The sequence below is a fragment of the Rhinichthys klamathensis genome, unplaced genomic scaffold (genome assembly GCF_029890125.1).
Source record: "Rhinichthys klamathensis goyatoka isolate OS25496 unplaced genomic scaffold, OSU_Roscu_1.1 h1tg000221l_1, whole genome shotgun sequence".
Classification (NCBI taxonomy): domain Eukaryota; kingdom Metazoa; phylum Chordata; class Actinopteri; order Cypriniformes; family Leuciscidae; genus Rhinichthys; species Rhinichthys klamathensis.
Window position 1 is genome coordinate 2,756,608 of NW_026606745.1, and position 23,786 is coordinate 2,780,393.

The 23,786-nt window shown below is 39.2% G+C and overlaps 1 protein-coding gene across 5 annotated transcripts in view; it reads left to right on the forward strand.

The window, feature by feature from the left end:
* cdc42bpb (CDC42 binding protein kinase beta (DMPK-like)) overlaps positions 1-22,063 on the forward strand; it is a 101,078-nt gene extending 79,015 nt beyond the window's left edge. Inside the window, exons 20-38 of one of the 5 annotated variants that reach the window (XM_056264507.1) lie at positions 18-97; positions 1,710-1,760; positions 4,019-4,102; positions 5,301-5,375; positions 5,514-5,619; positions 5,796-5,932; positions 6,064-6,203; positions 7,560-7,641; positions 7,741-7,957; positions 10,413-10,475; positions 10,568-11,164; positions 12,957-13,054; positions 13,144-13,228; positions 14,757-14,877; positions 14,961-15,078; positions 18,658-18,852; positions 20,336-20,444; positions 20,543-20,613; positions 21,669-22,063. In XM_056264507.1, the coding sequence (XP_056120482.1) occupies positions 18-97; positions 1,710-1,760; positions 4,019-4,102; positions 5,301-5,375; positions 5,514-5,619; positions 5,796-5,932; positions 6,064-6,203; positions 7,560-7,641; positions 7,741-7,957; positions 10,413-10,475; positions 10,568-11,164; positions 12,957-13,054; positions 13,144-13,228; positions 14,757-14,877; positions 14,961-15,078; positions 18,658-18,852; positions 20,336-20,444; positions 20,543-20,613; positions 21,669-21,797 (2,558 nt within the window). In that variant the 3' untranslated portion in view covers positions 21,798-22,063. The remainder of the gene's footprint in view (positions 1-17; positions 98-1,709; positions 1,761-4,018; positions 4,103-5,300; positions 5,376-5,513; positions 5,620-5,795; positions 5,933-6,063; positions 6,204-7,559; positions 7,642-7,740; positions 7,958-10,412; positions 10,476-10,567; positions 11,165-12,956; positions 13,055-13,143; positions 13,229-14,756; positions 14,878-14,960; positions 15,079-18,657; positions 18,853-20,335; positions 20,445-20,542; positions 20,614-21,668) is intronic. The other 4 variants (XM_056264508.1, XM_056264509.1, XM_056264510.1 and 1 more) reach the window with 4 other exon arrangements.
* The last annotated feature ends 1,723 nt before the right edge of the window (positions 22,064-23,786 follow it).

The window sequence follows — 23,786 nt, forward strand, 5'->3', positions numbered from 1 at the left end:
ATTTTTTTTAACCGTAGGCCTGAAACTTCCGGACTTCCAGGACTCCATCTTTGAGTACTTCAATACCTCTCCCCTCGCCCATGACCTGACGTTCAGAGTGAGTGTTTCTAAAAGTATCTGGCCATCTGCTACTGCGTTACATGCCGTAACAAGCTTCCCATTGTTCATTTCATCAACCTAATGGCTCCGGCCTCAGAACATCAGAGACCTAACAGATTGTTTATCAAACGATGAGATGACGTCCATAGCAGCCAGACAGAAACACTGGAGTATGCATGTTTATGAATGTCTAGCACATGGATACTGATTTTGACATCCCCGATTCACTCAATTCCCTCATGAAATGCGTAAGACTGTAGATTCCCATACCTTGTCGCCTTTTGGCAAAATTTGCCATTCTGACAATTGAAATTTGTCATTGGTAATTACAATATTGTGTTACTCCCCAAAAAGTAACTAATTCCATTACTTAGTTACTTTTTAGGAAATGTAATGCATTTCGTTACTTATGCATTACTATTTCTCACCTGGCTGGGCTTGTTTGTTTTTTAATAACAAAAAGTTATGTTTTTGGCAATTGTAAAGGCCCTTTCACACCTTAAGTGAAATGAATAAGCCTGGAAAAAGCCTCAGGCTGAAGGAAATCCAAATTCACGCCTGTACAGTAGCAGCCTGTGTGATGGGCGCAGCTCAAGCAAACAACAGCTGTGCTGCCAATCTGGATCACAGAAGAATAAGATGCAGAAGAAAGTTAGGTTTAACACTCTTACTTCAAAAAAAAGAAGAAAGAAAGAAATACAAATGTGATGTTTATCTAAAGTCATTTTTGCTTATTGGTATGATTGAATTGGATCATCGAAGGCCAGTGGGAAAGACGTTGGTTAAAGTGAGATTAAAACATAGTGTATTTTTATTATTGCAGGTTTGCGTAATATTCTGAGTTTGCATTTCACTGTTTTTGTGAAAGTGAGATGAGTAAATGCAACTACAATAACCATCATGTTTACTCAAGGCCTCTGTGCCTTATATTACTCGCAATTTCTCTCTACATGGGGACAGGAAAAAGTTACTCAGATTTTGGTGTAAATTTAAAAGTAATGTTACTTTACTAGTTACCTAAAGTAATCTGATTGCAAAGCTTGCATTACTTGTAATGCGTAACCCTCAGCACTTCATGATTTTTGTTTGTTTGTAATATGATTGTAGTCAGAGCCGACAGCCTCATGGGCATAAGCACAACTGTGGCGAATCCTGGCTCAAGGTCCTTTGCTGATCTCGTTCCCCTCTCCTGATTGTCTTCAGAAAAGTTTTTATGGCATTTGCTTTTCATCCTATCTCTGTATAATGCCTAAAAAGTGGTGTTTATTAGCACAGGACTGCTTGGTGTACAGAGGGAAACCAGTGTAACCACTGTTTTCCTACTTTGGGCCAGATGTCCCATCATGCTTTGATTGCCTCAGTAGAGACAAAGGCAGCTGAGAGTTTTGCAAGACTGATGCCTATCTTTCAGTTTAACAAAACTGCTTCCATATTGAGGATGTGAGAGGAGCCCTGTTGTGTCACTTTAAAGTAAGGACCAGGTCTACCGATGTAGCCGAGCTATACTTTTAACACTCATTGGATTGTAGGGAAAAGGCCTAAAGTGACAGTAAGTTCATAAAGACAAAAGCTGTTACTTGTCATCTTATTTTTGTCCCCCTCAAAAAAAGGACTCTGTCTCCTCCTCATCCGCATCTTCTCTGCTTGCATTTTGGGATGAAGTAAGTTTGTTAAACAAAGCTCCTCCCTCTGTGACCTTTAACCTCGGCAGGAGTGATCTGTCAGCAGACAAAGTATCTCAAAAGTTTGCATTATGGTTCATACACAAGAAGTTCATACTGTAGTTCCTCTTTTGCTCTGTCACAATAAAACGGCACTTTACTTGCATTAACAATGCCTGACTCCCCATTAAAGGCCAGACATTATTGACTGTACAACTTACATTTAGCCTAACCAGCATGCCCTTCATCTATTTTGTCTGCTGACTGCGTTCCTCTGCCGAATTGCTATCAGACCCTAGATCCAATTCAGCCTAATTGTAGGTGCTAAAGGTTAGAGACTCACGATTAGTATTAACCACCTCCCCATTGCCTTCTAACCTCTTAAACGGCTAATGTGAATAACGTCACTCTTCATTTGTCAAGTCTGCTAATGCACTAAGCCGTTAGTTAACTCTTGGAGCCTGCTAGGACAATAAACATCCATCATTTAGATTGAATGACTAAGGCAAGTTTTGGGGGATGTTTCAAAATTATTTATAAATTACCAATATAGGAGGTGATGGTGAGTATGTGCTTGTAAGCTAATTGAATATGACAGTAATTCTTGGAGGATAAAGTGTGGTGTCATTTTTTTTTTTTTACCCGCCAGTCTAAAATTCTGCATCACCCTTGACACTGTTGTGTATTTAAATGTTGCATAGATTAGACCATATCAGTATCTTTTGTTTTACAGTTCTTGGTAAGTATTGTTTTTGTCATTTTTGGGGTTTAATTACAGATAATGTCAGTCAAGCATTGTGCTTTAGTGTTTACTAATGGATCTTAAAGGGATACTCCACTTTTTTTGGAAATAGGCTCATTTTACAACTCCCCCAGAGTTAAACTGTTGAGTTTTACCGTTTTCGAATCCATTCAGCCGATCTCCGGGTCTGATGGTTCCACTTTTAGCATAGCTTAGCATAGATCATTGAAGTGGATAAGACCATTAGCATCTCTCTCAAAAAAATGACCAAAGAGTTTTGATATTTCTCCTATTTAAAACTTGACTCTTCTGTAGTTACATCGTGCACTAAGACCGACGGAAAATGTAAAGTTGCGATTTTCTAGGCTGATATGGCTAGGAACTATACTCTCATTCCTGCGTAATAATCAAGAAACTTCACTGCCGTACCATGAGTGCAGCAGGCGCAATGATATTATGCAGCGCAAACACAAACTTATATGGTCACGCAGGAAGTAACCTAGCTGGGGACTATCTTCAGGCGCTGCGTCATATCATTACGCCTGCTGCTCTCATGGTACGGCAGTGAAGTTTCTTGATTATTACGCAGGAATGAGAGTATAGTTCCTAGCCATACCAGCCTAGAAAATCGCAGCTTTACATTTTCCGTCGGTCTTAGTGCACGATGTAACTACAGAAGAGTCAAGTTTTAAAGAGGAAAAATATTGAAACTCTTTGGTCATTTTTTTGAGAGAGATGCTAATGGTCTTATCCACTTCAATGATCTATGCTAAGCTATGCTAAAAGTGGTACCATCAGACCCGGAGATCGGCTGAATGGATTCGAAAACGGTAAAACTCAACAGTTTAACTCTGGGGGAGTTGTAAAATGAGCCTATTTCCAAAAAAAGTGGAGTATCCCTTTAAGTTGAATTATAGGTGGCATTTATTAGTGGTGTTTGCTAAGCCTTTTTGCTGATTCCTTACACATGAGATGAAAGACTTAAACAAACCCATAAGCATTATATATAATGTATACATTTGAAAGTTTGGGTTCAGTAAGATTTTTCAGTAAAATAGTAATACTTTTCATTAAAAGATATCTATTAAAAAAAATGCCTTTCTTTTGAACTTTAGTGTCCACAAAAATATTAACAGAACATCTGTTTTCAAACTGTAAATTGTAATAATTGTAATTTTTTATCAAATAAATGGAGCCATGGTGAGCATAAAATACGTTTTGAATGTAATATTCTATTAATAGGTAAACCTTTTGCTCATGATTTTTATAAGCACATGACTGCTGTGTATTAGTTATGACATAATACATTTCACTTATGTCATTAGTCACGTTGTGATCATGTTTGCGTGACTTAAATGTGTTAATGTAGCTTTTTGAGGAAATTAAAGGATGTTTTTAAAGCTTTTGACCTCATCTACTGACCATAAAGAAGCCATGTAGATGGAATAAAAATAACCCCCACCAAATGATTCATACACATTTTGAGCGGTTTCACAATTGTGGTCTTTTCCCTCAGACGAGCTCCATCGGTGATGTGGACGCCACACCCCAGAAGACTGACATTCCCTCTTCCTCCCCGTCAGTGGCTTCAGAACAGGATGTGAGTGTCCACCTATCAGTTCCTATTACATTCTGCCGCTGTCAGACTTCCTGTCGGATACATTGGTCATTGATTAAGTCATTTCCTGAATAGTAATGGATAGGACTAAGCTTGGGAAAAAGAAAATCCTTGAAACAAACAAAAAAGTGTTTTGATTTTATGCTCTTTTTTTTTTTTTTATCTGACAAAATAATTTAGAATTATCAGTGTTTCCCCTACCATTGTTTACCCCCGCCCCCCCCCTAAAATGCTGACGAAATCCAGTCATAAAAAAGGAATTTAGTGTATAACGCGGAATTTCACGGAATTTGTAAATTTGAGGAAAAAATAGAAAGCAGTTCAGTACACTTGAAATCAAATCGCGATGTAGACTAGTGTGTGTGAATATTAAAACACAAAGACTATTTAAATACGAATCCTGCATGTTCTGTGTGAATGAATGGTGCCGCCGACGCGCAGTTTCATTTACCACACACACACACACACACACACTGAAGCACGTGTGACGCTTGCGCTGTTTTTTGGCCTATATGAAGACACAAATGCATGAACTTCCTCTCCAGGCTCTAGATCCACTCCGAAAGTCACTTCGTGATCATTTCACCGCTTCATTTGAGAAAAACTATTATCATGACAGAAACACACAGAAACTCAAAAGGTCTTCACGGCAACCCGTCAAAATAAAAGTTCGGTTTAACTTGACAGAAATTATATATTACTGTTGTGCATTAGAATTTAGATATGTCCCAATGTAATAATACACTTAACACTAATCCAAATAAATTATCATCAAAACTGAAATTTTTAAGGAATAATCCATGTTTTAATTTTAACAGTAGTAGGCTAAAGCTCATTGTGCAGCAAGTTCTTTGACAAAAAGTTTATTTAATTTCATATGATTAAAATTTATGATAAATGATAAAATTTGTGTTTTATGTCTTCATTTTATTACCAGAAAAAACACAACACAGAATTAGTGTGAATTTTTTTTCATATATTTAAAAAAAAAAATCATAAGTTTTATAAGTTTAATGATTCATAATACATGATTTCAATTATTAAAATTAAAAAAATTACACAATGTATCCGTAACACGCCCGCTCTGCAACACTAGCAGTCCCCCCCCCCCCCCCCCCCTTGAAACAAAATCGTAGGGGAAACACTGATTATTATTTGTGGAATTGTTGTAATCCTTTAGGAACCAGTCAAGCCTCAAGCGACCACCCCTGCTGCACCTTCTCCAATGTATCAGCCCACTCTCTGTGCGCCAAAGGTAAAACCGCCAAAGGATGTGTCTGACTCATCATTAGCCTGTTCCTATAGGTCTTTGTTTGTCAGTATATTCCTATTGGCTTCTCAGCCTCAGCATACGTTCATTGCTCTGACTGTTAATATTTGTTTGTGTCAACAGCCTAAAGCTCATCAGCTGAGCATCAAGACCTTCTCCAGCCCGACCCAGTGCACTCACTGTACCTCACTGATGGTGGGCCAGATCCGACAAGGCTACGCCTGCGAGGGTGAGCTAAGTGTTAGTGATAAAAAAGATCAGAGACCTTGTCTTTAAAATGGTGGCTTGGGGAGTTGATGAGCTTTTGATCTAAGATGAAATATTTATATGCAAGTTTCACTTGTCAGTGTAAGAAAGTGATGTGAAAGTTTAGTGATTCTCTCTTCCTCACTGCATCTCTTTTAGTATGCTCTTTCATCTGCCACGTGTCTTGTAAAGACAACGCGCCCCAGGTTTGCCCCATTCCTCCAGAGCAGGCCAAGAGGCCTCTGGGTATTGATGTGCAAAGGGGCATTGGCACAGCCTACAAAGGCTTTGTCAGGGTGAGAATGACAAGTAGTAACATTTCTGGTCACTTATTATTTACTTTACCTGAACAATTGCATTGAACTCATATTTCATACTTAATGCCATCCGGTACCTTAAACTGCCTTGTGCGTTTCTGCTCTTTCAGATCCCGAAGCCCACAGGAGTGAAGAAGGGCTGGCAGAGGGCTTATGCTGTAGTGTGTGACTGTAAACTCTTCCTCTACGAGGTCCCAGAAGGGAAGTCCACTCAGCCTGTTGTGATGGCCAGTCAGGTCCTCGACCTGAGGTTAGGAATAGTCATGTTCTCAAATCGCATGTACTCAACACACAGTCAGTGAATAATGTAGTGGTCAGCTACACTACCATTCAAAAGACTACCATTCAAGTCTTATGATCACCAAGGCTGAATTTATATACAAAACTAGAGTAAAATATTGCGTAATATTATTGCCATTTAAAATAACTGTTTTCCATTTTAATATATTTTAAAATTTTATTTATTCCTGTAATGGTGAAGCTGAATTTTCAGAATCTATTGGTCCAGTCTTCCAGAGTCACATAATCCCAAAGAAATAATTTGTGCGATACTTTTTTTTCCTCTCTTCAGGATTCTTTGATGAATAGAAAGTTCAAAAGAACAGCATTTATTTGAAATGGAAATCTTTTGTAACATTATAAATGCCTTAATGTCGCTTTTGATCAATTTAAAGACATAAATAAAGTATTTAAAAAAAATAAAACATACTGACCCCAAACTTTTTAACTGTAGTGAAAGTAAAGAATACTTTGTCATTATCACAAGATAAACCCAGACATGATGACTTGGAAATCGCAAGGGTAACACTTTACTTGAAGGGGTGTGCATAAGACTGACATGACACCTTCATAACCATGACATGACACATGTTATGAATATGAAGGAAGTTTTATGCATGTTTATGATAAGTGTCATTAAGTGTCATTCGCTCAATTATTACATTTTTAATGCAAATATGACATTGTTTGAGATGTCGTTGTTATGACACCTTGACATAAACCAATACATCATAACCTGTCAGTGTCTTTGTCATGACAACTTGACATTACTAAGACAACACAACCTGTCATAAACATGACATAGCAGATTAATTATCAAACTTAAGAAACCACTTAGCTTTATGGGTTAACATTACATTAAACTGTCAGGTGGTTGGTGTTGACATTGCCTGTCATGAAGCCATTATAACTGTTTAATGACAATTTCAATGTGTACCACTGTAGTTGAGGTCACGAAAAATATTCATGACACAGTTATAATGGCCTTATGACAGCCAATGTCAAAACCAACCACATGACAGTTCAACTTAATTTTATGTCAAGTTGTCATGACAAAGACACTGACAGGTTATGGTTTATGTCAAGGTGTCATAACAAAGACATCTTAAACAATGTCATATTTGCATTCAAAATGTCATTATTGAGCGAAAGACACTTAATGACACTTATCATAAACATCCATAAACCCTACTTCATATTCGTGACATATGTCATGTCATGGTTATGAAGGTGTCATGTCAGTCTTATGTACACCCCTTCAAGTAAAGTGTTACCATAGCGGGTAGTATTTTTCATTTGTGTGACATTTTCGTTCTTTTCCTCACAGAGACGAGGAGTTCTCTGTAAGCTCTGTTTTGGCATCTGATGTGATCCATGCTAGTCGTAAAGACATTCCCTGTATATTCCGGGTACGCTCTGAAATGTTTCCTGTTCTCTAAATACTCCATTGCTATGTTTGCCTAATCATGCATCACGATAATTGTCAATATTTGCCCTGAACTGCGCAGGTATCATCTTCCACTCTGAACTCCCCGATCCGACCGGTGCCTCTGCTGGTGTTAGCTGAGAGTGAGGCAGAGAAGAGGAAGTGGGTGGGCATCCTAGAGGGCCTACAGAACATCCTGGCCAAGAACCGCCTGAAGAACCGCGTGGTGCATGTCCTGCACGAGGCCTACGACAGCAGCCTGCCTGCCATCAAAACTACACTCTCTGCGGCCATCGTAGGCGAGTACAGTGTTTGGGAGGCGGGGATGTTAACCTCTGGGATTGCTACTTATTAGTTAGTCAAACAAATCAATATAATGTACCCAGGGATTAAAGTTCTCCGTCGCTACGACGGATTTCCGTTAATTGCAGCGAGTCTATGACGGATATCCGTCAATTGCAGGGTTCCCGTCTGTCCTTATGTCTTAAATTAACTTTTCATAATTTTAAGGCCGTAAATAGGCTTTCATTTCACAAACAGTGTGATAAATGTCTTAATTTTAGTTTGAATAGGTCTTAAATTAAGGAAAGATGATGCGTATTCACCCTGCTGAGGGGGGATGTGATAAAGCCTGGAGTGGAGCAAAAGCACGTTCCTCTCTCCACTCTAAGCATTCTGTAATCACTTTGCTCATGGTCCACTCCGGTTTTTCAATTCCCGCTCACGGAAAAACTGCTCCCTGGACCCTGTTCACTCAATCTTGTCAGGCGAGGCTACAGCTCGTTTGCTGCGGTCCCATGATAGAAAACAGAACGCGGGTCAATATTGGTCGTTTCTCAATACCAAGTACGCAAACTTCGGACTTGCGTCCTTGGTAGTTCGGACTTGCCAAGTTCGACTCAGGAGAACAAACTCCCGAGGACGAGAGGACGCTGCTAACAGCGCGTTCTTGATCGCGTCACTCAGCACGCGGCTACTCCGGTTATCAACTCTGCCTTTTTTCATCAACACCACTGTGCCTCTTTTCTTTTATAAATGAACATAATTATTATCATAAACATATAAATGGCCACACAAATGTGGTTCAGGCAACGCACATTGATTTATCATATAGTTATAACAACACGAAATATAGCTAAAACACAAACCTGCTTCTTTTTGTTTTCATTTTAAAAATATGAAACATTATTTATCATTAAAACTGACATTTAACAAACAGACAGGGTTGTATCGTTTTATTGTATTATGCGTACACATACAGTGAAGAGAATGCATAGTAATATAATATTTTATATATTTTAGAATATATAAAATTACACAACCATGTCTCTTTTTTGTTAAATGTCAGTTTTAATGCTAATATCCCGTTCAAAAGTAGTAGCCTAATAGGTAGGCTATAATAAGCTATACAATGAGAAATAAAGCAAACAATTCAATTAAACATAAGTCAGCTCTGTAATAGGCTACAAAGTTAAAGTTAAATATAGCCTACATAATAAAGTTATAAAACTTCACTTTGCCCTCAGCCAAAACAATTTGCATTGTTTGGTCTCATAAGATAGATAAAAACATGCACTGAAAAGTTATGTAGATGGTTGATTATTTGTCAAGATAAGTAATTGTTTTTCATAGATTAAAATAGCTTTTAAATTACTCAATATTAGATCGGTTTTAAACATCTTCCCTTAAAACGCTATTGGTCTCGACTATTTAAATAAAGTTACAGGAATATGACTTGGCCTGAAAAAAATTTCAGTCAGAAGAATTTTTTTCACTTTAATCCCTGTGTACCACTTTCACACATTTTTTAAGAGCAATGAGCATTTCTGAATACTTGATCATTTTCACATATTTGAATTTGTATATGTGAGACTGTTTATAATCAGTGTATTCCACTGAAATGCTGCTTTTTGTCCATTTATTATCCCTTTTAATCAGCTCTTTAACATGAAATACCTTTCAGAAGTTGTCCCTGTGACATGCTAAAATCTGACAGCATTTCTAATTGTTGCATGATTATGGCACATTACTAATGAATTGAGACTACATGACTATATGTATTTTAAATTTCATTTGTCATACCAAAGGACCATTTAAAATAAACTAGAAAAGGCAAAAAGATGAATAAAAAAGTGAAAAGCTTCTCTTTTAAATGTAAACTTTTAAATTCAAATTCATCTCCGGTTGTGCTATAAATAAGCATAAATGAGTTCATGGACATGTTTTCTTGAATGAATGAATGAAATCTTTATTTTGAATAATAATCAAATAAATAAAGACAGCAGTACGTATGAAATATCCATACAAATAATTGAACACAAAAACAACAACAATTTTTTTAGCATAATAATCAACCTGTTCGAAAAGGGATAGGTAGAAGAAGCCCTAGGCTTATTAAGACCTACCCCCAGTAACTACCCAAACCAATTCACAATCAGACAAGATAAATTACATGTTTTCTTGTAATAGTATTCATATTTTAATAGTAATATCTAGCCTTTACATTTTCAGTAATTAAAAATGGCAATTCATAGCCAGAGACCGTTTTACCTGGGGGAGTAGCTTTATAAACTTGAGGAATGGACTTTTAATAGAGGGACAGATATCTCACAGGTTTCATTTAAAAAAGATCTTCATTTATGTTGTGAATAAGAACAAAAGTCAGCATGAGGATAAGTAAATGACAACAGAATCTTCATTTTTGGGTGACGAAACCCTTCATAAATCTTATCTGTGCTGCTATTGTCTCTACAGATCGAGAACGAATTATTTTGGGGACAGAAGATGGCCTGTTTGTAGTCGAGCTCACCAGAGATGGTATGAGTATTCTGTATTACACAGATTTAGTTCTTATCTTCATTCTTTGCCATTGTTTTCACTTTAACTACTTTCTCATTATCCTTTTTCAGTCATTGTTCGTGCTGCCGACTGTAAAAGAGTCTGCCAGATTGAGCTCATCCCCAAAGAGAAGATGGTGGCCCTGCTTTCTGGCCGTAATCGGCACGTCCATTTATACGCCTGGGCGGCACTAGAGGGTGCAGAGGGTGGTTTCGATACCAAGCTGACCGAAACCAAAGGCTGCCAGGCGATGACCATAGGTACCCTACGCCCCGGTGGCCCAGCGTGTCTCCTAGCAGGCGTGAAGCGCCAGGTCATCTGCTATGAAATCACACGTGCAAAGCCCCATCACCGCAAGCTGTGGGAGGTGCAGGCGCCCGGTGTCGCCCAGTGGCTGGGGATTATTCGTGATCGGCTGTGCGTGGGTTACCCCTCAGGCTTTGCTCTGCTGGCCATGCAGGGGGAGTCGTCACCGGTGAGTCTGGTTAGCCCGGCAGACCCCTCGCTAGCCTTTTTGGCCCAGCAGTCCCTGGACGCGCTGCACGCTATGGAGGTGGGGGCAAATGAACTGCTGCTTTGCTTTAGTCAGCTGGGAGTGTACGTGGATGCGACAGGACGACGCTCTCGAACACAGGAGCTGATGTGGCCTTCCACACCACTTGCCTGCAGTAAGTGATTTTAAAGAGCTTGTGTGGGAAGTAAGAAATAATTGGTGAAAGTATCTAAGCAACGGTGTTTGTTTTCATGTTTTCAGCCCTCCTAAAATTCCAGTGTTTTTCATGTGTAGACTTGGAGGAAGGGAGGAGTAGGAAAGAACAGAGGAGAGACAGCAAAGCAGGGAGGAGGTAGAAAAGACAAAGAGGAGAATGTGAGGTTTAAAAGAGAAATAAATAAACAACCAGGAGCTGGTTTCATTATAAAAAACAAAACAAAAAATAACTCAAATAGTTTATTTGAATAATAAGCTTATGAGTTAAATCGATGCCAATTTCATGTTATGACCAATAATTGACCGATATTAAAATTCTATACTATTTTGTATAAATAAATAAAAAAGCGCAATAACTAAAATCAATCATTTTGAATGAACAAGTACATTTAGGCATCACTACATTACGTACAGTATGAAAATTCAAAAGTAGGCAAACGCTGACAATTCTCATTTACACCTTTTCCACCAAAAAACGAACTGGTTCGGAACTGGTGCTGGTTCAAAGTTGGTTCAACTTGTGAACCTTCCCAGAACCTGTTTGTTTTTCCACTGACTATAGCGCCCAGCGCACGACGTCGTTACGTCACTGTGTACGTCGCCATACATCTTAGCTAGAAACGCTTGCAAGTACAACATTACTTTGGGATTATCTCTAACTCGTGAACCAAGAAGGCTTTAAAAACAATTGAAATATGTAAGTCTTTTAATCTTTTCCTTTGATATGTAATCTTTTCTGATTAGTCTTGTCTTTTTTTTTCTTTCCATTTATTTGTTCTATATTGTGACTGTTTTCTCCTTTGCTTACATAACGTTTTCAATAAAAAATATTTTTTTTTAAACTAGAAACGCTTGCGCCAACTTCAAGCATAACAATTACAATGGCGGACTACATCGTGTTTCTGCAAATGTTTCTCCTGGCTTTGCGATCCTATATTATGTCAGAAAATATGTTATCTAAACCCGCCCCCAGCACCCGACGTAAGCATGACGTGGTAAAAGAGCGGTTCTAGTCCAGCAAAGAGTTGGTGCCGCTTTGGAACCAGTTTTCCTGGCCCAGTTGCCGAATGTTGCAACGCTTAATATATAAAAAAATCAATTAAAGTATGAGGTTATCCGGTAACAATTTACAATAAGGTTCATTAGTTAACATTATTTAACTGCCTTATGTAACATGAACTAAGAATGAACTGTACTACTTCAGCATTTATTAGTCTTAGTTAATATTAATTTCAACATTTACTAATACGTTATTAAAATCAAAGGTTGTATCTGTTAACATTAGTTAATGCACCGTGAACTAACACGAACAAACAATGAACAGCTGTTTTTTTTATTAACTAACATTAACAAAGATGAATAAATACTGTAACAAATGTGTTGCTCATTGTTAGTTCATGTTAGTTAATACATTAACTAATGTTAACTAATGAACCTTATTGTAAAGGGTTACCGGTTATCCTAACTTAAGTTATTTACAATTATTTTATTTCTTAGGAATGATGTTAAGTAAAAAAGATACAATTATTAATAAATCTTTTAGACATCACTTGCCCTTCCACTTTTTTCTTAAGAATACTTCAGAGTATTTTGAGAATCAGGCCCCAGATGTTTCAGTCAGAACTCTCCTGCCTATGACCCAGTTTCACTGCATGTCAGGCAATCCTTTGAGAATGGCATCATGAATGATTTGCCAAGGCATTCTTCTGACCATGAGCATGAGATCTCAAACCCATATTCATTATTTTCAGGCTCAAACTCGAACTACCTGACGGTGTACAGCGATTATGGTGTAGATGTGTTTGACGTCCACACCACAGAATGGGTCCAGACCATCTCATTAAGAAGGGTGAGTGGAGTATCCTAATTTTACGGTTTGTGAAAGCAGCATTTAATATTAATGAGAGAAGCTGATCTGACTTTAAAATATGTCTGTAGATTCGGCCCCTGAATGTGGAGGGCAGTCTGAACCTGTTGGGCTCTGAGCAGCCCCACCTCATCTACTTCAGCAACAACTCCTCCGGTCTGATCCCACCCCACACAACACACTTCACCATGTCAACACACATCTCCCACACACTGAACCTTGCGTCTGCTTCACTGCTGGGGCCGAATTTCTTTCATTGCCTAATGTAGCAAGAGTCTCTGATCACAATAGTCCACCTGTGAAGATATGAGTCCTCCACAGTGATGTCAATCACTCCCACCTATGCAGACACTGACACACACGTATATAAATACTAGCAAGCCCACACATGCTTAGAGCTCAGTAGTGGTGGAGATTTTGATTCATCTCAGTCACTTGAGTCTTTTGAATCGGTTCACTAGAATGATTTGTTCACCGTTTCGTTCAGTGGCCCTTTCTGCCGATTGAGTTGAACGGTATGAATCCTTGAATGAGTGTTATGTTATTCACCCAACTGATTAGTTAAAGACAATCTATTAAGAGACTTTTTAAAAGGGGTTTTAAGCATCATAAGATGTCTTTAATTCAGTGCTGTTCTGAGTCTAATTCAGAGTTGAAGCGTAGTAAGGGGACTTATTTGTTCAGCACAGTTAACCACTGAAATATTTCTTCACATCCCACTCTTGAATGCTCTTGGCTCTTTCAATAGTCATACTTGGAAATCTCTTCTGTGCAAAGCACACGTTTTCATGCCTTCAATGAAAAAGATTTGATTTTGTTCACTTACAAATTTGTTCAAAAACACTGAGTGAGTGTATAAAAGTAAAGAGAATGATGTTCATTTACAAGATTTGTAACCTGGCCCTAGCCAGATGAATTTCGCTCCGCCTAGCTTCACTCATCCATCTGGAACCGATCCATTGAAATGGCGTTTCAGAAGGCTGGGCCTTATCAAAAATCCTTGCAAATGATTGGATAAGCCACTTGTCTGTCATCTTTATCGACGTGCTATTTCAACCGCTCACACCGAAGCCAACCCGTGACGCTGATGTTCTTTTAATGAAACAATATTAGGTAGATTGGACAACACGGATGAAATAGCAGCATCAATGTTAATGCTTGCTTCCTCGATGCGAGCCGCCATTGTTGTCTGAATCAAAACAGTCTCACGGTCGCTTCTCCACTACGTCACATCTATGAAACTCCCGCCCTGCGTCCTGATTGGCTAAACCATAAAGTTGGTTGGAGAAATCACTCTCAATGGAAGAGGTTCCAGATGGATGTGAGTGAAGCTAGGCGGAGCGAAATTCATCTGGCTAGGGCCAGGTTACAAGATTTGTTCACATACAGTGATTCGTAAGAAACACTGATCCATAAGAGCAGGCCAGGTAATAAAATGTACGGCTCCACCCTTTGTGGTGCCTTTACAATTCACTTCCTACCCACTCTGGCAGATTGCCCTCTTGATAAAGACGCTTTTGTTTGGAAACTAAAATGACCTCATTTGTCACACCTCCTCTAGGCTCACTGCCAACAAGTTCCACAGTGCGTTCAGAAACAGTGGCTCGGAGCTCAGAAACACAGGACTGCTATATTTTAGCAACCATAACCATTTTTTTAAACCTCATTCACACCGTTTCCACAGATGGCTGTGACCTAGCCATCCCCGAGACCTCAGACAACAGCAAGAAGCTGATGGTGAGGACACGCAGCAAGAGGAAGTTCCTTTTTAAAGTTCCTGAGGAGGAGCGGCTGCAACAGAGAAGGTACGGGTGGCTTCAGGTGTACATTTCTCACACTGCTGCATTTCTCCTAATCCATGTGACGTTGTTTCCTTTTCGTTATATAGGGAGATGCTGAGGGATCCTGAAATGAGATCCAAGCTGATCTCCAACCCCACCAACTTCAACCATGTTGCTCACATGGGCCCAGGCGACGGCATGCAGGTCCTCATGGATCTGCCTCTGGTAATACCTTAAAATAGCTGGAGCTGATCTCCCGGTGTCCAGATTTGACCATTTAAATTTATAAACATACCTGGTGCTAAAAGCTTAGGGACTTGCTCGGAAATACACAGATGCCATTGTCAAATCTGCATGGGGCGACCCATCAGCTGAAGCGGTTTTGAAATCTTCATCCTGCAAAGACCAGTGTCAACAATGTGCCCTTGAGCCCAGGTTTCTTTCTAAACTCTGCTGCCTGAGTTTCCTCCACACTCTTCAGGTGTTTCGCTAATCTGACACATCTAATGTCATGGAGCCGCTACTAATGAGCCAGTTACTTGAAGCAGGTGTGTTAGCGAGAGGATTCAAAATGTGCAGCGCTATGGGGTCCCCGGGAGCAAAATTAAGATCCACTGTTCTAATTAGGGCAGGAGGAATCCGAGAACCACCTTTTATTTAGACCATTTTCATTCATACCATGGAACGAACATAATTTCACTTGGTTTTTGTTTTTTACTATTCAGTCGCTACAACACCGCTTATGAATCTACAGCACAAAACTTACAGCACAGCCATTGCAGCCTGATTACTGATTCTGGACAAATTATTCTTATGAGTCGTTCTTGTTAGTGAATCAAAAACACAGTGTGTCCAGATTAATCCAAACGATTCCCGAGCAAATTACTTTAATCAGCCAGTTTTTTTTTTGTGAAAACTTGTTACATTGAGACATGGATCAGTCTACTTACTATCTGGTTGATTTACAGTGTGTAGATAAAGAGTAAAGAGTGTAGTTTGTAGTTAAACTTGTATGTATCATTTATTATATTTACTGTGTGTATGCATGCATATATATTAGGGCTGTCAGTTAAATCGCGTTATTAATGGCGTTAACGCAAACCCATTTTAACGGTGTTATTTTTTTTATCGCGCGATTAACGGTCTTTTTGGCATAGCAAACTTTGTAGTTTTTTTTCACATGCTTTTGCAACAGGACGCGGCATGCGCGGCGCTATGAAACCCATTCATTTCAATGGCTTGCGCCACGCGAGGACGTTTTGAAAACACAAACGGATCTAGCTAGACCGGAAACAAAACAACAGGCACGCCGCACACACTTGTTTGGGCTTGCGAGCCGGCCAAATAGTTGATAACGTTACGTTTTGAGTGGATGACGAGCGCGAGACGCCGAAATGGATGCCAATAAGATTCTGAATGGAAAGTTTACTTTTAAAAAGTTGCCAAATGGTTCCATTGACAAGACCAGAGTGATCTGTGTGTTTTGTCGTTGTGAACCGAGCTATCATCATCATCGCAGCACGTCCAGTCTGAAATACCACTTGATGATGGCCAAGCACACACACACACACACACACACAGCTGATGCGAATTCTCCGCCCCCTCGTCAATATCAGGACCTCGTCAGTATTTCTTTCACCCTTTTATTGATGGACAGTGTTACATTGTGTGAGAGATTATTTGCTCCAAGTGAGAATGTTAGTGTGAAATTGAACACAGTAATTGTCAATGTTGTTTTCAATAAAAAAAAGCCCACATGGGTTTGACCTGGGCTATCTAACTGGGACCCAGCCAGTTTTGTCCACGGTTTCCATGTAGGCCCCACATGGGTTTGCCCAGATGAAATTAACACTGCTCAGTGTGCACACTACAGGCCGTTAAATGTAACACATATCAGTGTTGGAGTTAATGAGATAAGTAATTGATTAAATAATGATTGAGCATTATTGTTAACAAGCAGAATCATTGAAGGAAAGAGAAACACAATAACTACTTCCAGCCACAGCCTTAGATGAAATCAACTGAAGATAAAATACACGAAATCTCTCAAGATCTGATTAAACAACTCCACACACAGCATTACCGGCTTCACTTATTACTAACCAGGTTGACTTTATTTCTGGTAGACGTCTACAGAATTTCTTATTGAGAATTAACAGAGTTTAAGATGTTGATGATTTAATGAAAATAATAGTTTGGTTTGATGTCACCATTATGGTGACCAGCGTTTGCTTTAGTTGGGCTCTTGACTTTTTAAAATTAGTTTTTCTCTGGCAGCTGTATCTGATTGTTGTGTTGAGCATCTCAACATGTGTTATGTTAACAGCAAGAGAAAATGCAATCAAACGTTATAAGCTGATTGATGATAATAATCTAATCATCATGTAGTGGCTTAACTCACTAATATTGTGTGTGAGTTTTATACGGGTGATATGTTATTCATTTTATTTTATTATTGTGATTCTACAGCAAGAGATCCAGCACATTTTTATCAGAACATCAAATGATTTTTAAAACATCATTTTCACATTTTGTACTTTTGGAATTTTTATTCACACACAGACATCAAGAATCAGCATATGAATCGCTATAATGGTGACATGCTTTATGGTGCAATGCATTCTGGGAGCCATGGATAAGTTTCGTATGATGCACCCAGAATGCATTGCACCATGAAGCATGTCACCATTGTTGAGATTCATATGCTGATTCTTGATGTCTGTCTGTAGAAACACAACAATAAAACAAAATGAATATCATATCACCCATATAAAACTCAGACACAATATTAGTGAGTTAAGCCACTACATGATGATTATATTCTAATAATCAATCAGCTCATAGCATTTGATTGCATTTTCTCTTGCTGTTCTCAACATAACAATCAGATACAACTGAACAGAGAAAAACTAAAGTTAAAAAGTCAAGAGCCCAACTAAAGCAAACACTTATCACCATAATGGTGACATCAAACCAAACTATTATTTTCAATAAATCATCAACATCTTAACCTCTGTTAATTCTCAATAAGAACTTCTGTAGACGTCTACCAGAAATAAAGTCAAACTGGTTAGTAATAAGTGAAGCCGGTAATGCTGTTTGTGGAGTTGTTTAATCAGATCTTGAGAGATTTCGTGTATTTTATCTTCAGTTGATTTCATCTAAGGCTGTGGCTGGAAGTAGTTATTGTGTTTCTCTTTCCTTCAATGATTCTGCTTGTTAACAATAATGCTCAATCATTATTTAATCAATTACTTATCTCATTAACTCCAACACTGATATGTGTTACATTTAACGGCCTGTAGTGTGCACACTGAGCAGTGTTAATTTCATCTGGGCAAACCCATGTGGGGCCTACATGGAAACCGTGGACAAAACTGGCTGGGTCCCAGTTAGATAGCCCAGGTCAAACCCATGTGGGCCCCACATGGCTGTGCTGGCTGGGTAAATGAGAGAACCAGGTAAAGTTGATTTAATAAATGAGTCTCTGCCAGTCAAATTGAGTCTTGAATGCTGTTCAGTGGTGGAGGATTGTACAGTTGGGTTTGTGATCATTTACAGAAGTGCTATTTGGACACACCATTGACTTCTATGGTTTTATTACTCATCCTAACATCCTTTTCTTTCATTTTACTGCACAGCGCCAAAATCTTTCCCTTCTCTCTGCATGTTTCTTCTTCAAAGCCAGCCAGCCCCACTCTTCCACCCTCACACCCTTTTCTCTGTCTCTCTTTCCTGTTCATGTCTCTCCTTCTGTTTTCGCTCTGGTCGTGGATTCGCTCTGTCCTCTGGTTGCCGTGGCAGCAGCAGAGCGAGACTCCCTCCCCCTCATCCTCTCGCCACCATGCCCTGATCTCCCCTCCGATCAACTTTGAGCACGTCTATCACATGAGTCCCGTATCTGCCGGGCTCTATCTGCAGAAAGAGCCTTCTTCCCAGCAGAGCCTACTTCAGTTCTCCTCTTCCTCCTCCTCTCCTTCCACATCCTCCCTAGGAAGGGTAGGCTAGCAACACCCCTCCCCACCCCACTTCCTCTTCCTCCCAATTCCCCATCCCTCCCTCCCCCACCACACCCTCCAGGCCCTGGACTTCCTTTCCTCCCTCTTCTCCTGTGTTATACCATCCCTGTCCTGCTGAACTCTTTGTTCATGCTTGAACTGATTGTTTTTTGGGGGTAGTGAAAATGTTTCAAATTTCAGGAGGTTAATAAAACGTAATACTTCACGTTTATAATTTGACTACATATTTTCACACTGATTTTAAGTAAGCAAATATCGCAAATCAATCATTCCATTTATGTTTGTGTGCGCTGCTAGCTTATGTCAAACTTTATTGATGTAAACTAGCGGATGCACTCTCAAGATGCACACCAGTAATGTTTTTTCTAAGGCACAATTATAAAAGCTACTTAAAGTAACACTAAGTAGTTTTTCAACCTTCATAATATATTTCCAAGACCCTTGTGATGGTAGATCGACTTAAAATAAGTTAAATGACACGTCTGCGATAGCCTGACATGGTCTGTATCGCTTTTACTGGCACTATGTAACTTCGGGTTTCGGGTAGGAACCCGTGCACAAAAAGAACTACAAAATTCGACTGCTTTACGGCATACGTCACTTCCCCCACCACTTCCTCAAATTGTCTGTGGCTATTGCAGACATCCCAAGTCTACCGGGAGTCTCCCGCATATTGATAGCATCTCCCTGTTGCCCTGAAAATTAGTTAAAATCTCCCGGAATCTAGAGCGCGCATGCGAGACAAAACATACTGTGCGCATAACATACATAGCGCGAGGACGGCAGAGAGGGAGAGAGCTGAGCGAGAGACCTTGCGAGTGTGCCTCACGAAAGCTAGTCAACCTGTCGCCCCCCGTCAACAATCCAGTCACCAAGATATACCTCCCTGAAATGACTTCTTGCAGGTTGGGATGTCTGCCATTGTTGATTCCAAAGCCGGTGCTGGATAAACAGCGAGCGTGCGCGTGCGACAGTAGGCTGCGGTAGGCTAAATTATTTACGACAGCGGTAATGGACAATTCCGCTTCCAACCTGTAGGGCGACCGCAGAGGAAAAAAAATCCTTGGTGTTACTTTAAATGAACTAAGTCCTAATCCTGGCTCAATCTAAGCCCTGTCTGTGAAACCAGGCCCAAGTCCAAGTGAAATTGTTTCCAAATTAGGGCTGGTAAAAAAATATAAGATTTTCAGTACACACTTCTTGTGGCCCAAATAATTCCCGATAACAATATTATTGCGGTTATTGGCAAACCTGATACATCGTGACAGCTCATGATTCTGAATAATGCCTTTGATTGAGGTTAACTTGTAATTAACAAAATATTCCTTTGAAGAAAGACAAAAAAAACAAAAGCTAAAGAGCTAAAAATAGTCTTCTAGTTTAAAATAAAGAAAAAAGAGTGATTCCATACAGTAGCTCTTACTGTGGCCTACTCTGTCTGACTTCTTGTACCTCTGCTGCAGAGTGTGATGCCCTCTTCTCAGGACGACCTGTCTAAAGACAAGCCACGGCCTCTGTCCAGCATCTCACGGCAACAGAGGAGCAAGACCCACATCACCCGCACTGCCTCAGGTGGGTGCCATTCCTTAAAAACACTCTGACTAGCACAGGCAAGACGACACACACTGGCTTACCCTTCTAAATGCCTGAAATGTGTACTTTGTTTAAAGGAGGAGGAGATTTTGGAGGAGCAGGGTCATCTCGGAGTATTTCTGATCAAGATCAAGACTATGACAGAGAGGTACGAACTTAATGACCTCCCCAGTGATGTTAAATATGGATTTAATTCACTCGCCGCTTGAGGTGACATGATGGATGGTTAGAGGAGCTTTCGGCTACTGAGCGAGTTTTCTTGTGTCCTAATTTTGTGGTCTGCAATAACTGCCCCAGTTCTCGCAGTAATACGTACTACAGCTGTAAACCAGTGTTATTTTAGTAGTATTTATGTACTATTATCAATATTTTGAATTGTTTCAATATAAGATTTAGTAAATTAGTTGTGCTTTTAGGGGTGTAACAATATAACGCAATACAAAAAATGCAACGTATCGTGGATAGTAGTGACCAAAATGTATCATTGATGGTTCACCCAAAAATCAAAATTACTGTGTGAGGAAAAATTTCTAGTTTTCAGAGTTTTAGTGTCAGTACCACATTCAACTACTATATATAATGTTGAAGATAATGTATAATAATGCAATAGGGGAATAATTGTGTAAAAAAGTTGCCTACTTTATTATAAATATATCTAGTCAGTGACAGAATGCAAGCATATTCGTCTAAAATAATTCTGTATGTTCAGCTTCAGAATCATGAATATTTTCATTCCAGTGTCACCATTGTCCTGTGCATTGGGTTACCAACACCAAATCCAAGTCGATTCATTTACACCCACAATGTAATATCAAATTTAGCATTTTAATCAACAGTACATTTTTTGTTAACCTTTTATCATGTGTCTTGGAGTGTCGCAATAATATCACATCGTAAGTTCAGTATCGTGATATGTATCGAATCGTGACATGAGGGTATCGTTACACCCTTAACTTAGTTATTTTGTCATTTTTATTATTTCAAGTTTACTTTCAAGTTAAAGTTGAAGTTTTTAATTTAATATTTTATTTGAGCTGTATTCAATTTCTTTTTTCTTTTTTTTTGACGTAACAATAGCAACATTTCTGTAAAAACCCACTAGGTATTTTATACTTTGCAAGAATTTGAAAACTAACTAGTTAACAAGAAACTGATCTGCTAATCTTGTTTTGGTTTTTTTCTTCTTCTTTATCCTTGTTGTAGCCCGACTCTGACTCGACCAAACATTCCACCCCCTCCAACAGCTCCAACCCCAGCAGCCCCCCGAGCCCCAACTCTCCCCACCGCAGTCAGCTCACTCTGGACAGCCTGGATCAATCACTGGACGGCTGAAAAAGGACAACTCCCTCTTTTTCACCCTGCACACACCCTAGGCAACCCCCCACCCCCCAATCAATCTGCTCAGCTAGGACTCACTAAAAAGTGCCAAGACTCTTCCAAGTCACCTGCTCACTCAACACAAAGGCCGAAGGTTTACCCTAAATCCTGCTGCTGGGTAGACGCATCAATCGCCACAAGTGGAACGTGTTGGGTTTGTGCTGGCAGGCTTAGACGAAACACCTGAGCGTGTCAGAGCCACCGAGAAAAGAAAAGAAAAAGATACAATATAAAAGCCTGCCCCCTGGTGGAAATGTCAATGGTATTACACTAACTGGGTCAGATTAGTATAATGGACTTTTATTTTATTTTAAATCTTTAATTGCAATTTTTTTACTTTAGTAAATGAACATGCATTGCATCTGCTGTGTCAGAATTGCTTCTGGATTCGTAGCTTCCCTTCAGAAAGAGACTTCTTATGCTGTTTTTAAATGTATATTATCAGGAACACTCATAAAGGCCAGGGGGCCGAAGAGAGGAGCGTATCAGGAAGAAAGGAACCGAGGATGATATAGGACTGTGACTTTCTTGTATGACCCATAACATGATTCGACCCGTGAAACGTCTCGCCTCATCTCACATGAGCAATAGATCGGTGACAGAGACTTTAGGGGTTTAAAGCCAAACCAGAGGGCACTTTTATTGTCATATAATTCCTCTTTCTCTCTATCTCTCCAGTTCTTCATTTAAACCAGCCTTTATAATATTCATGTTTTAACTTAGATGTTTCCCACAAAGATATCTAATTCAGCGTATCACCCGGAGAAAAAAGAAAGCGACAAAAATGAAGACTTTACATATAGATAAGTGTTTTTTAATAAGAATACAAAAGAGAACGGCACACAGCTACAACTATTCATAGGATTTCAGTAGTTCATCTTAAGCTGCTACTGCTGCTTTGTGTGCTCTATTTAAAAATAAAAGTAAAAAAATATATGTGTGATAAGGTTATCTCACCATAGCCATGCTCTGATTCTGGTTTATGATGTTTGACACATGCGAGCAGCCATGTGGGACCGTCACTGTTAAAGACTCCTATCGGAACGCTGATATGAGTGTGTGTGTTGACATGCTTGAGATCCGCATGCATGGCCGGCATATCCATTATCACTCAAGTGTGCCTTCAGTGCCAACTTCCATTTCAGTAATAAACTGTCCGCTAAAGCATTTCAGTGGTTTTGACGAGGCTGACGGTAATGTATTATGTTGTCCCCCACCCTTCTGAAATACTGTAAAACACTTGCACATTTTTTTTTTTTGTCCAAGGAAATAATTTTGTGTGAATGGTTTTACCTGTACCTTCTTCCCTTGTCCGCTTCATCAGATGGAAGTTTATCCTCAGAACACTACTGCTTTTACTTTAAAAGGAAAAAAGAAAAGAATCACAGGTTGAAATCTTTGTAATTATTGACTTGTTAGCCACATAAATTTGAACGAACAATAAAAGAGTACCTGTTGTGCTTTTATTGTTGAATTTGAATCTTTCATATCTAGGCTAAAATTATTCTTTGGTCATTTTAAGTCAAAGTTACACGTCTTGTTTGATTAATTGCTGAAAATAGATTTGAGATTTAAGTGTTTTTGTTTTTTTGCATCGAGTAAGCAGTTTGGAAGGTGTTGACAACACATTTACCAGACAGTTTTTTGCATAACCAACAATTTCATAACGTTTTTGAACAGTTTCTATTCTAAATTTAAGCAGTTTGTGTTAAGAGAACGATTAAGAGTAACTGATGAATCCACGTAGGGAACTTTAGTTTTCTTTTCTCTTTTCTTTTTTGTCTTGATGGGTTAAAAACTGCTTTCTGCTGGCCGTTTATTCTGTAACCGATATCACATTCTTATTGGTCAAGAACTGTAGTATGATAGTATTGACTATTTTATACATTATGTTCATTAATTGCAATTACAAAATCCTTAGGATGGCACTGGACTTCACTAGTA